The sequence below is a fragment of the Musca autumnalis genome, unplaced genomic scaffold (assembly GCF_047663935.1).
Source record: "Musca autumnalis isolate F117 unplaced genomic scaffold, ASM4766393v1 scaffold_5, whole genome shotgun sequence".
Classification (NCBI taxonomy): domain Eukaryota; kingdom Metazoa; phylum Arthropoda; class Insecta; order Diptera; family Muscidae; genus Musca; species Musca autumnalis.
The window spans coordinates 98,114,080-98,126,345 of record NW_027412088.1 but is presented as its reverse complement, the minus strand read 5'-3'; the positions used below and the strand labels follow the sequence as shown (position 1 = coordinate 98,126,345).

Below are 12,266 nucleotides of genomic sequence, written 5' to 3'. Positions count from 1 at the left end.
TTTTTGAATTGATTCTTTATTGGCACTCGTGTAACTTCTGTGTTTTTTATTTATGTTTGAAGTGTACAAATCAAAATGTGAGTTGTGTTACATGTTGATTAAATAGAAAAAAGGTAGTTACAACGTGTTTTGTGTTTTTCTTTAAGATTACACCAGACTATACAAAACCGGAAGATTAATTACTAAGAGGGCCCAAGTCCTAATACCCAGAAGCGGAAATCAATTAACAGGGTTCTGGGGTCTTCAAGGTGACGAATACGCCGGAGGCCACAGCCCTGAGAAATACCAGTTTTAACCTGAAAAGACAAGATAAATTCCCAATAAGTATACAACTAATGAGGTAACAAAGCAAAACTATTAATACCTACCAGAGTTGAATTCCCAGACGATCTGGAGTAAATTGAGTGTTGTTTTCTTTTGGATTTATGGGCATGATTGTCCTTTGATTTTTGAAGCCACCTGAAAAAAAATGAAAATTTAAAATTATTAATCTTTGAAGCTGACAATTTAAAATATATAACGTCATTGATTTTTGACTAAAGAAAAACCCACAAAAAAATTAATAAGTTAATGTAGATTTAAGTTTAAGTTAAATCGTGTTGTCCGTAGTTAGTTAAGTGTTTACATTGAATATTGTGAGGATTAGTAATGCCCAGGTTGTTCTAAGAAAATATCGTGAGTGTAGGGTTACCTTTGAAGGCTGCTAGATTTTGTTTGGTTATGAAAATGTTTGTGGGGACAATTATAAAGTGCCCAAAACCTTACTAAGCGAGCTCATTTAGTTAGGATTTTTAAGCTTTTAATCTTGTGCCTCGATTGGCAATTTTTCTAGTGGTAAAAAGGGGTAATCTGAGTCAGTGACTCACCTTTAATTAATTGAGCGGGTATTAGTGATCCCAAACTTGAATATGTGTTAGGTTTAAGTGAAATCATGACTATGTCAATAAATACATTTTTATGTTTAATAGTTTAAATTGAATATGTCTTGCTAAGTGTTTTTCTGTAAGAGAGGAAAATAGGGGTATGTTGATGTGAGGTAAGTGTGTGTGGAAATTGGGGCCCTTAAAAATTTGCTTTATCGTAAGGACAGGAAGAAAGGGTCAAGGCAGGGTGGGCAAAGTGGGGGAACTATAACACCAAGTTCCTTCATCATGGTTGTATGTAGTGTTGTGTCGTTTTGTTTTTTTTTGTTTTTATGTTGAGTCCCTCTTTCATTATTGTTCGACCCCTAGGGCTGATGGTGGCAGGGTTATGAATCCCCCTGGAAGTGATGCCCCGACTGAGCAGTTGGAACCCCACCATAGCGCCGCATTAGGCGGTATGTAACAATATGGCGCCCAAGCCAAAAATGTTTGTCCTATCGTCCAAAAAAATCAAAGTGCAATACAACATCAGCACTGCCTAAATAAGAAAATATTTTTTTTAAATAGACGAAGGACATTAAATGTCGAATATGTGCAATAACACCTAAGCGCAATCCAATAGACCATAGGGTGAAATATTCCAAAACGTGATATCGCATTTTCTAATGTCTAACAGATATTGTATCCACAATTTTTATACAAAACTGTGATAATAGTGCAATATTTAGTTTAGGTTTTTTAGAAAATTAGGATGTCTCGTTCCATGTTATAGGGTCTATACAATAGCTCTTGTTCGTCGATTGTAACAAAGAATGTATTGTGTTTATGACCTGTCTTCTATGTTTCCGTGTTTTTGTTTATTTAATAATATTAAAGGCAATAGACGAGGGTTAACATTAGGAAAAGTACAATAACTGCTGTGACGTCGTCAGTCGCAGACTGTATTGTACGAAAATTCCCTTTACACAAGGACTTTTTTCCACAAAATAAGTAGAAAACTGCCTTGTTGTTACCCTTTGCATTAACTGTGTTCATTTTTTGTGTAAGTCCATTTTATCCATACAACATGATGACCGATTAGGACACTTCTAGAAATCTCAATTTATAATAAAAAAAATAAACCACACAATTGATCTCACAAGCAGCTGAAAATACCTCCTATTACCTCTCAGATGTGTATTTTGTGTTCGTAAAAAAAAAGAGAAAACAATTTTGTTTTGTCGTAGTGTGTAAACTAGAAACTAAACTTATAACAAACTATTATTATTTTTATCATATATCTGCTAACGACTAAGTATTTTAACAACTAGAAATAAGTAGCTCTAACCTGTGTTTAAAATTTTCCATTATTTTTTTTAACATTGACCTAAATTTCATTTCAATAATTGCATTCCTGAACTGGGATTAGAAATTCTAATGAACACACCTAAGTCAGCCAAAAGAAGAAGTAAAAGAAATCGTTCCTCAACATTTGATTTGAGTAGGTTTATTCTATCTCCAAAGAAAAAGTCAAAAAAGAAAACAATGCAAGACGCAAATGCAAATAGAGACCCATCAATACGGGATCTATCTGGTACCATAATAAACAGAGAAGCTTCCACTAGTGCTGAAGCAAGATTAGCCCAGAATACTCAATCCACTTTACCAACTAATACGTCAATGAATCAGTATGAGGTTAGTAATTTAGTGAAAAGTTTGGTCCAAGAAAGTTTAAAAAACGCCAGTACAGACATCCACAATTTAGTAAAAGATAGTGTGACCAAAGAGATGCAGCAGGTGTATGGCATCATTAATAAATTAAATGAGTCAATAACTAGATTGACTAGTAATGGTCCAACTTCTCAAAATACTAATCCTCAACCACAATCCAATGGGATTCATGCTCAAAATAATATAAATCATGGACATCAGTCACAATCGAATCCAAATCAATTACCTCAGCCAGGTTCGATGCCCAACATAGAACCTCAATCGTTAAACGATAACAACTCTGTACCTCAACCACAACCCCCACAACGGGATAATAACCAAAATTCAAACCACAGGAATAATGTACAGTCATATATTATGAATGTTCCTAGTGCACAAGGAATTAGAGTTGAAAGATTCGGAATAAATTTTTCAGGACGACCTAATACCCTCACTGTGGAGGATTTTATTTATCGCCTCGAATATTTCCAATCTCATTATGGACTCTCTTGGGAAGGAATATTAAATGAATTCCATATGCTTGTATCGGGTCCTGCGATCGAATGGTTTTGGTTGCAACAAAGAAATAATGCGATTTGGAATTGGGAGTCACTGAAATATGGGTTGCTAGAAAGATTTAAAACTAGGCGCACTTGTTTCGAGGAAATGAGGGACTTACTAGAAAGGAAACAATTACCCGGGGAATCAATAGATTCATTTTTCCATGACATCAATTTAATGCGTTCGAAATTGGAAAGGCCAGTTTCCGATTTCGAAATGATTTCCCTTGTCAAAAAGAATTTAAGAAAAAACCTTTCTAGTATTGTTTATTCCATGAATGTTTCTTCACTGGAACAACTGCGGGTTGAATGTTTGGAAATTGAAAGAACATTCTTCCGCCGCGACCCTGTTTCAATGCCCCCACCACCAGCTAACAAACCGATTAGAGTAAATGCCATTCAAGAAGAAGGAGAAACCAATATATTTCCTATGTTCGAAGAAGAAGAGGATGTAGTAGAGATATCAGCAATCAACAATCAGATTGTATGTTGGAATTGCCAGAACCCTGGTCACGTCTTTAGGGATTGCACTTCAAATCAAAGAGGCTATTTTTGCTTTAAATGCGGAAAACCAAACACGACTGCACCAAAGTGCATAAATTGTAGGTCGGGAAACGGGAGGAAGAACGCGGTTGCAGCGGGGAACCAGCGTTCCTCCGAACAACCCGCTGTTCCGAACCCCCAAACCAATTAAAAGAACCCAATGAAGACATCCACTATACTAAACTTCGACACTATCTGCCCTTAAATGTTAGGGAAGAGTATTACGCCAAAACAAGGGCAAAAATTTTCCAAAACGAGGAGATAGAAAACCCAAATGAAATATCCAACATTCAAATTAAAACTAAAGAACGTATTCTAAAAATGAGAAACAAGCAAAAGCAATACAAAACTTTAAAGAAATCTGTTTCGGAAGCTATTTTAAGATGCCATGGCAGAAAAGATCCAAGACCATATGCCACGGTGAAGATAGAAGGGAAGGAAATTGAAGGCCTTCTCGACTCTGGTGCTACTGTGAGTTTATTAGGGAAACATTGCAGAGAAGTCGTTGAAGAACTGGGAGTAGAAATAAAAACCTATCTATCAAATGTCAGCACTGCCTCAGGTCAGTTGCATAGAATTTTAGGTACCATTGTAGTTGACGTTGAATATCAGGGAAAAGTGGCTCAAATGACCTTAATATTATGCCCAGATCTAGAGCAGGAATTATATCTCGGTGCAGATTTTTGGAAATTATTCCAAATAGCTCCCGAGATATTTACTGTCGAAGAAGTCGATTTAGATTTACAACGAAAAATACATGGTTCATCAACCAATGAAGAAACGAAAATGCATGTCCTGACGAAGGAACAACAGGATAGACTAGCAGAAGTAATAAAAAAATTCCCTACTTTTGAAGAGAATGGACTAGGATGTACGAAATTAGAAAAGCATGCGATAAAGCTCGTCGAAGGTGCTAATCCGGTTAAGGATAGGCATTATCCCATGTCACCGGCGGTCCAAGATATAGTTTACCAGGAGATTGACAATATGCTGGCTTTGAAAGTGATAGAAGAAAGTGACTCCCCATGGAGTAACCGAACAACGGTGGTACGAAAACCTGGCAAAAATCGCTTTTGCTTAGACGCCAGGAAATTAAATGCATTGACTGTGAAAGATGCTTACCCATTGCAGAACATCGACGGCATCTTAAGTAGAATAGACCAAACCCACTTTATAAGCAGCGTCGACCTTAAATATGCCTTCTGGCAAGTGGAGCTGGAAGAGGAAGCGAAGCCGTACACAGCCTTCACGGTACCAGGTCGACCGCTGTACCAATTTAGGGTAATGCCGTTCGGGTTATGCAATGCGGCGCAGAGGCTTTGCAGGTTGATGGACAAGGTGATACCGGGAAGACTAAAGTCCAATGTGTTTATCTACCTTGACGACCTATTGATTATTGCAGACGATTTCGAACACCACATTAAATTACTGGGAGAAGTAGCCGAATGCTTGCAGAAAGCGAATTTGACCATCGGCCTTAAAAAATCATTGTTTTGCTTCAGAGAGCTAAGATATCTTGGTTTCATCATTGGAGATGGATGTTTAAAGACTGACCCAGAAAAGGTCAGCGCGATTCAAAAAATCCCTGTACCGAAAACTCCCAGAGAAGTACGAAGCTTCCTAGGAACCGCTGGGTGGTACAGGCGATTCATTAAAGATTTTGCCTCGATATCCGCCGCCCTCACTGACACATTGAAAAAGAGTCAAAAATTCGTAATCACTCCGAAAGCATTAGAATCATTCAACACCCTCAAACAAGCCTTGACATCTGCACCTGTCCTCCGGCACCCTGACTTCCGCCGAGAGTTCTTTATCCAATGCGATGCGTCGGACTATGGAGTCGGTGCAGTATTGTTTCAAAAAAACGACGATGGAGAGGAGAATCCCATCGCGTTTTACTCTCAAAAATTAAATGCGTGCCAAAAGAAATACTCAGTAACCGAGAAGGAATGTTTAGCGGCCGTGCTTGCAGTAAAACGTTTTCGTCCTTATGTGGAATTAATGCAATTCACAATTATTACTGACCACGCTAGTCTCAAGTGGCTAATGTCACTAAAAGACCTCAGCGGTAGACTGGCCCGATGGTCACTCCAACTTCAAACATATAACTTCTCGATTGAACACAGAAAAGGATCAGAAAATGTGGTTGCTGACACACTCTCTAGAATGCCCATCGATTCAAATGTCACCGTAGAAGAAGTAACTGATGAGAGTGAACTACTAGATTTCGAAACAACCGCATTTGAAGGTGAGGAGTATGTCGAATTACGAAACACCATATTTGAGAATGCCGAAGTACTTCCCGACTTAAAAGTTGAAGGCGACAAAATATTTATAAAAATGAAAAAAATCGACACAGATTTGGCTGAATGTGAGTGGAAAATGTGGATCCCACAAGAGATCACATATGCTCTAATAGAAAAGGCTCACGTCTACAATGATATCGTACACGAAGGAATCACAAAAACTATCAATCGGTTAAGAAGATTTTATTATTGGCCTAAGATGGTTTCCCAAGTGAGGCAGTTTGTGAGAAATTGCAGAACCTGCAAGGAAACCAAACCCTCAAACCAGAACATGAACCCAGAAATCGGAAACGAAGTGGTCACTGAAAGGCCATTTCAAAAATTGTACGTGGACTTTCTCGGGAAATATCCACGATCAAAGAAAGGAAACGCATATATTTTCATCGCAGTGGATCATTTCACTAAATTTACCTTTCTGCACGCGATGAGGGAAGCAACCGCACAAAATGTGGTACAGTTTATGGAAAGCCAGATTTTCAACATCTTCGGCGTCCCAGAAGTTATCCATAGTGATAACGGGAAACAGTTCGTGTCGAAAGCCTTCGAACAAATGGTCAACAACTACAAAATAAAACACATGACGACTGCATATTACTCCCCACAGTCGAACGCCTCCGAGCGTGTCAACCAGTCCGTGTTGGCAGCTATAAGAAGCTATGTTGAAAGTGATCACCGCGACTGGGATTTATATTTACCCGAAATCGAGAAAGCCCTTCGCACCTCTGTACATGCAGCCACCGGCGTGAATCCCTTTTTCGCCCTCTTTGGGTTTAATATGTTTTCAAGTGGCACCGATTATAAGTTGGCCAAAAAGCTACAATCACTAACAGACCACCAAATAGATCCATTAAACAGACATGACAAAATAGAACTTATGCGAGAAAAGATCAAAAACAATCTGCACAAGGCATATGAAACAAGTGCCAAACGTTATAATCAGAGAGCGCGGAAAGTTAGTTTAATACCAGGGCAAGAAGTGTATAGGCGTAATCATATGCTTTCAGACTTCAAGAACAACATAAACGCCAAATTTTGTAAAAAGTTTTTGAAATGTAGAGTTGTGAGGCCTATCGGGAACAACATGTTCGAATTAGAAACGCTGCAAGGTAAACCTTTAGGTAACTTCCACGCCAAAGATATTAAAATATAACAAAGTGCAATTATTCTGTGATATAGTAATATAAGTGCAATATAGGTTAAGAAAATGAATGTTTGTGAACGTCCATTTTTTTTGCCTTTTGCATTTACTTTTACTATTAGAATTATTGACATTGATAGATTATACACATATATTCCATTAGGCTAAGAAGTACCTAAGATTGCCCGGCTTTTTTGAGACTAACAGGGTGTGGGAGTTCCCCACGTTGGGATATGACAGGAACCTGGCATACCAACAATTCTCAAAACATAATACTCAGTGCGCTTTCAATAATTGTAATTGATTCAAATTAGCAAAAACCCATTTGATATACAGTATACCTGAAAAAAGAATCCTTCGAACCTCCCAGCCAGCTTATGCTTTACCCAAATTAATAATATCTTCCAAAATTTTAAATCATAAATGGTTGGTTTATTAGTATTTTTTTAAATATAGGGTAATAAAGTATAAGGATAGCATTATTTGCTTTAATAAGACGATATAACATATAGATGGAAATTATTAATTATTAATGGTATACGTAACGATAAATCAATATGAGGTTGAATGAGAGTTAAGAAAAGTTATCTGTCTGGCCATGTTTTTTTTTAGAAAAAAAAAATCAAATATTTTATTCTTAGCAGTGTGCTTCGGTTATCGTCACAAAAATCACTGTAGATATCCTTTTATATTCAATTAGTCCAATATAATTCATAATAGTATCCGGAGTAGCAATATTATAAATACACCCACGTCTGCTAATTAATATCCACAGAATTTTATTTAAATCTCTAGTACATCTGTTATGCGAATAGCCTTCAGCCACAAATTAATACAATAGACTCAATCACGTCTAGTAGCACATACAAATTTTAAAAAAAATCACCACTCACAAAATTTTTAACAGGCTATAGTTTTTATCGCATGCGAGAAAATGTTCACCGGCTCAGGTCTTAACCATTACAAATTCCCTCCAAATGTTTTCTCTATACCCTGAATCAGTTAACATTAATAAAAATCGCTGGTACTAAAATCACACAACGTCATTTTTAATATAGCATAGAATCCCGACACACACGGATAATGATCCAAAAAAATAGTTAAATCTAACGTAGTATATGCCGATTAATAAATAGGTCAAATTTAGAAGCAATATTTTTTTAATCAACAATCACCAGTAAGTAAATAAAAATAATAGCGTTATGAATAGAATAGGGCACAGAAGATAAAAACATATGGTAGCATAGAGTATATCGTTGGCAAGCCACGCACTTATTTTCAATGATAAACTACGAATCCACAAGTTTTATTCTTAATAGCCAAAATCTTTTGCGTTACTTTATTTTGTTTACATTCCACATTTCAAAACAGTCTAATATATTCACTAGTGCACCATTGTTTTTGTCTGCCATGCCAAATTCACAATAATAATAAAAAAAAAAAACAAAATGAAAAACTCACCCCAATATTAACGTCCTTTCATGATGGCAGGTAATACTCCATGAACAAATAATCAGCGTACACAATTCTGATGATCGGCATGTCAGGTATATTGACAACTTGTATGTCAGCCAAATAAACGGATAATTTTTGGTAGTGCATTTTTTCACTTCACTCATTTATAAATGTAATTCACTCCACAATAAATTGTCACAAAACACCTAAAAAAAGGAAATGAGAAGATATTACTAAAATGAAACTAAAATATTTCAATAAATTTTTAAAAATTGTAAAAGGGCGGTAGAAAAAAATATCCATGGCAATTTTAAAATATTCAACCATCTCATATTTGTATGGATGTAAAAAAAAAGTCATGTCAACACTTTTTGGTAGCCTTATTGGGCTATACTACACAAGAATCCACTGATAAAAACACACAAACACACATGTCTCATTTAGGTAGCCATGGTCACAATCCATAAGTTTTTTTGTAAACTGTAAACTTAATCAGTATTCTTATTGATGGCAATTTCTGACCCATAATAATCCATAATGCAATTTTTGGAAACACTTGATCATGCTTGTGTGTTTTTTTATGGAGAGTTTTAGCACACAACATAATTATTAGGTCACTTTTTAATATATTCGTCGTAGCCGATTATTACCATTGAGTACACAGGAGAGTTTTTGAGCACACAACACAATTATTGGGTCACTTTTTAGTATATTTGTCGCAGCCATGAGTAAAAATGAATATGATCTAAACACACAGGTACACAGGTATCTCCACTTTTAATTTTGTTTATCTTTCTCGTAATACACGACACTGATGATTGTTTTCAATGATAAAGGCACACACTTTCATGTCATAAAAACACCAATTAATACTAACCATGTATATTTTGGGGTAAGACACTGCGCTGCAGCTGGTGATGTCAGATGAAGAAAGATTTTATTGTCCACACACAATCCATGACGAAAAAAATGGTACCTGCCCAAAGTGTTTTGTAAACAATGTGGGTGAAATGCTCTGCAAACGGGTCCACACTAATAGTTGGAAACACATAAACAATGGCAAAAAATAAAGTAGAGACCTGAAAGGAAAAGAAATACAAAAAATTAGATAATAACCAAAACAAATCAGGCAATACACCATGCATCTAGACAAATAAACAAATGAAGTAACCTACCTGCTTTCTACACAGGCTACACTAGCGAGAGCATCCACAGGAAAAATTAAAATCCACTGCGCTGCCCAAGCTATCATAATTGTGGCAGGGTGTCCAGGTAGATCGTTCGGGTACATTCGGCTCAGTAAAACATGTCATCAGTAGTAAGGCTGCTAATGAAATATTCACCCCCTACAGCAAGAAGGTAACGATCAGTTTTGCATTACCCAAATTATCCATTATTCGGGGTAATAAGTTTTAAGTGGTGGGTGGGTGTAGGCATAAAATTAAAAAAACGAACGTCGATTAGCCAGCAGAATTCCACAGATTTAAATTCCTGAAAATAAACAGATAATTATTAAAATTTATCATTATCAGAACAAAGTAAAAAAAAAACTCACCAACTTCATTGTCTGTTCAATGGGATAACCGTAGAAAAATGTTTTTGTTTCCACTGTGTCGATGAGGAATGAAAAGACTCACACACGTTCAGGTAGACTTCCTTGTGTAATGATGTGTATGTATGTATGCATGGGTATCCAATTGAATGGGGTGAGACAGCAACAGCATGAATAAATGGCGGTGAATGATTTACCGGCACGTACATTCACACACACTCATACATGTATGTATGTGTAAAACCACGCTACAATTTTTTTTGTGCGTACGCACAAATCTACAAACGCCAAACATGTTTTTTCACAATGAGAAAAATCATGGTTATACCTGAAAAAAGGGAAAAACACGCTTTAAATGAATTTTCAGACAGGATTTTTTTTTACACGAACTTACCATCTATTGCAGATTCCAGCGTGTGTATGTCCATTCACTCCATGTGCCGACCATATTTGATGGGAAGATAGGAACCCATTCATCTCAATGTTTCATAGCCATCCGTTGTAAAAAGTTTTTATAAACACTTTATAAGTCCCGCACATCGTCATTTTCATCGAACACTTCGAAAATGTCGAAGTTTTGTTGCGTGGGACTTATTAATTATTGATGGCGTCCCTTCTTTTTTTGTCGTGGAAGCAGCATCTCAATGATGTGTGGTTCGTGGCTGCCGGCAAGTAAAAAGTGGGCAAACCGGATATATTGAGCGGCCGGTTAAAATATGAAAAGGTGATGCCAACGTCAGGGATGATTTCCACTGTAGCAATTCTCTATCGTTGACGTATGGCAAATGCACCCCTGATAGTATTATGAGGTTTAGAAACAGATGATTAAAAGACATGTAAATAAATGTCGGAAAAACGAGGGAAAATTATGGAAAATCTGATTTTGGCGTCCTCGAGAAGCCGTATTTAAGCGAGGAAAGCGAAGAAAAACGCCATTATTTAATTGTGGTGTGCTTCCAAGGACAGATAACCTTTGTCCTTAATCCTTTAAAAAAATAGACAACCAAAAATTTTTGAATTGATTCTTTATTGGCACTCGTGTAACTTCTGTGTTTTTTATTTATGTTTGAAGTGTACAAATCAAAATGTGAGTTGTGTTACATGTTGATTAAATAGAAAAAAGGTAGTTACAACGTGTTTTGTGTTTTTCTTTAAGATTACACCAGACTATACAAAACCGGAAGATTAATTACTAAGAGGGCCCAAGTCCTAATACCCAGAAGCGGAAATCAATTAACAGGGTTCTGGGGTCTTCAAGGTGACGAATACGCCGGAGGCCACAGCCCTGAGAAATACCAGTTTTAACCTGAAAAGACAAGATAAATTCCCAATAAGTATACAACTAATGAGGTAACAAAGCAAAACTATTAATACCTACCAGAGTTGAATTCCCAGACGATCTGGAGTAAATTGAGTGTTGTTTTCTTTTGGATTTATGGGCATGATTGTCCTTTGATTTTTGAAGCCACCTGAAAAAAAATGAAAATTTAAAATTATTAATCTTTGAAGCTGACAATTTAAAATATATAACGTCATTGATTTTTGACTAAAGAAAAACCCACAAAAAAATTAATAAGTTAATGTAGATTTAAGTTTAAGTTAAATCGTGTTGTCCGTAGTTAGTTAAGTGTTTACATTGAATATTGTGAGGATTAGTAATGCCCAGGTTGTTCTAAGAAAATATCGTGAGTGTAGGGTTACCTTTGAAGGCTGCTAGATTTTGTTTGGTTATGAAAATGTTTGTGGGGACAATTATAAAGTGCCCAAAACCTTACTAAGCGAGCTCATTTAGTTAGGATTTTTAAGCTTTTAATCTTGTGCCTCGATTGGCAATTTTTCTAGTGGTAAAAAGGGGTAATCTGAGTCAGTGACTCACCTTTAATTAATTGAGCGGGTATTAGTGATCCCAAACTTGAATATGTGTTAGGTTTAAGTGAAATCATGACTATGTCAATAAATACATTTTTATGTTTAATAGTTTAAATTGAATATGTCTTGCTAAGTGTTTTTCTGTAAGAGAGGAAAATAGGGGTATGTTGATGTGAGGTAAGTGTGTGTGGAAATTGGGGCCCTTAAAAATTTGCTTTATCGTAAGGACAGGAAGAAAGGGTCAAGGCAGGGTGGGCAAAGTGGGGGAACTATAACACCAAGTTCCTTCAT

General features: G+C 36.4%; 1 protein-coding gene across 2 annotated transcripts; it reads right to left on the bottom strand.

The window, feature by feature from the left end:
- Positions 1-10,638, bottom strand: LOC141404863 (uncharacterized). 2 transcript variants are annotated; one of them, XR_012413087.1, is made up of 7 exons: positions 10,501-10,638; positions 10,110-10,434; positions 9,730-10,045; positions 9,418-9,633; positions 8,561-8,734; positions 369-459; positions 1-296 (listed from the first exon to the last, which is right to left on the bottom strand). XR_012413087.1 is itself a non-coding variant. In XM_073988647.1 (3 exons), exons 1-3 carry the CDS (start codon positions 8,716-8,718, stop codon positions 183-185), a joined length of 363 nt encoding a protein of 120 aa, XP_073844748.1. In that variant the 3' UTR covers positions 1-182. The 2 variants fall into 2 exon arrangements, 1 of the variants encoding a protein (XP_073844748.1); XM_073988647.1 differs by lacking the exons at positions 9,418-9,633; positions 9,730-10,045; positions 10,110-10,434; positions 10,501-10,638 and having other exon boundaries at positions 8,561-8,718.
- Positions 10,639-12,266: the final 1,628 nt, after the last annotated feature.

Excerpts from the sequence above, each read along its gene's own strand:
- LOC141404863 (XM_073988647.1), bottom strand. The coding sequence starts at position 8,718 with ATGAGTGAAGTGAAAAAATGCACTACCAAAAATTATCCGTTTATTTGG. Across the intron at positions 460-8,560 it reads GAAAGGACGTTAATATTGGG|GTGGCTTCAAAAATCAAAGG; the intron begins GTGAGTTTTTCA and ends ATTTTTTTTCAG. Across the intron at positions 297-368 it reads CGTCTGGGAATTCAACTCTG|GTTAAAACTGGTATTTCTCA; the intron begins GTAGGTATTAAT and ends TTGTCTTTTCAG.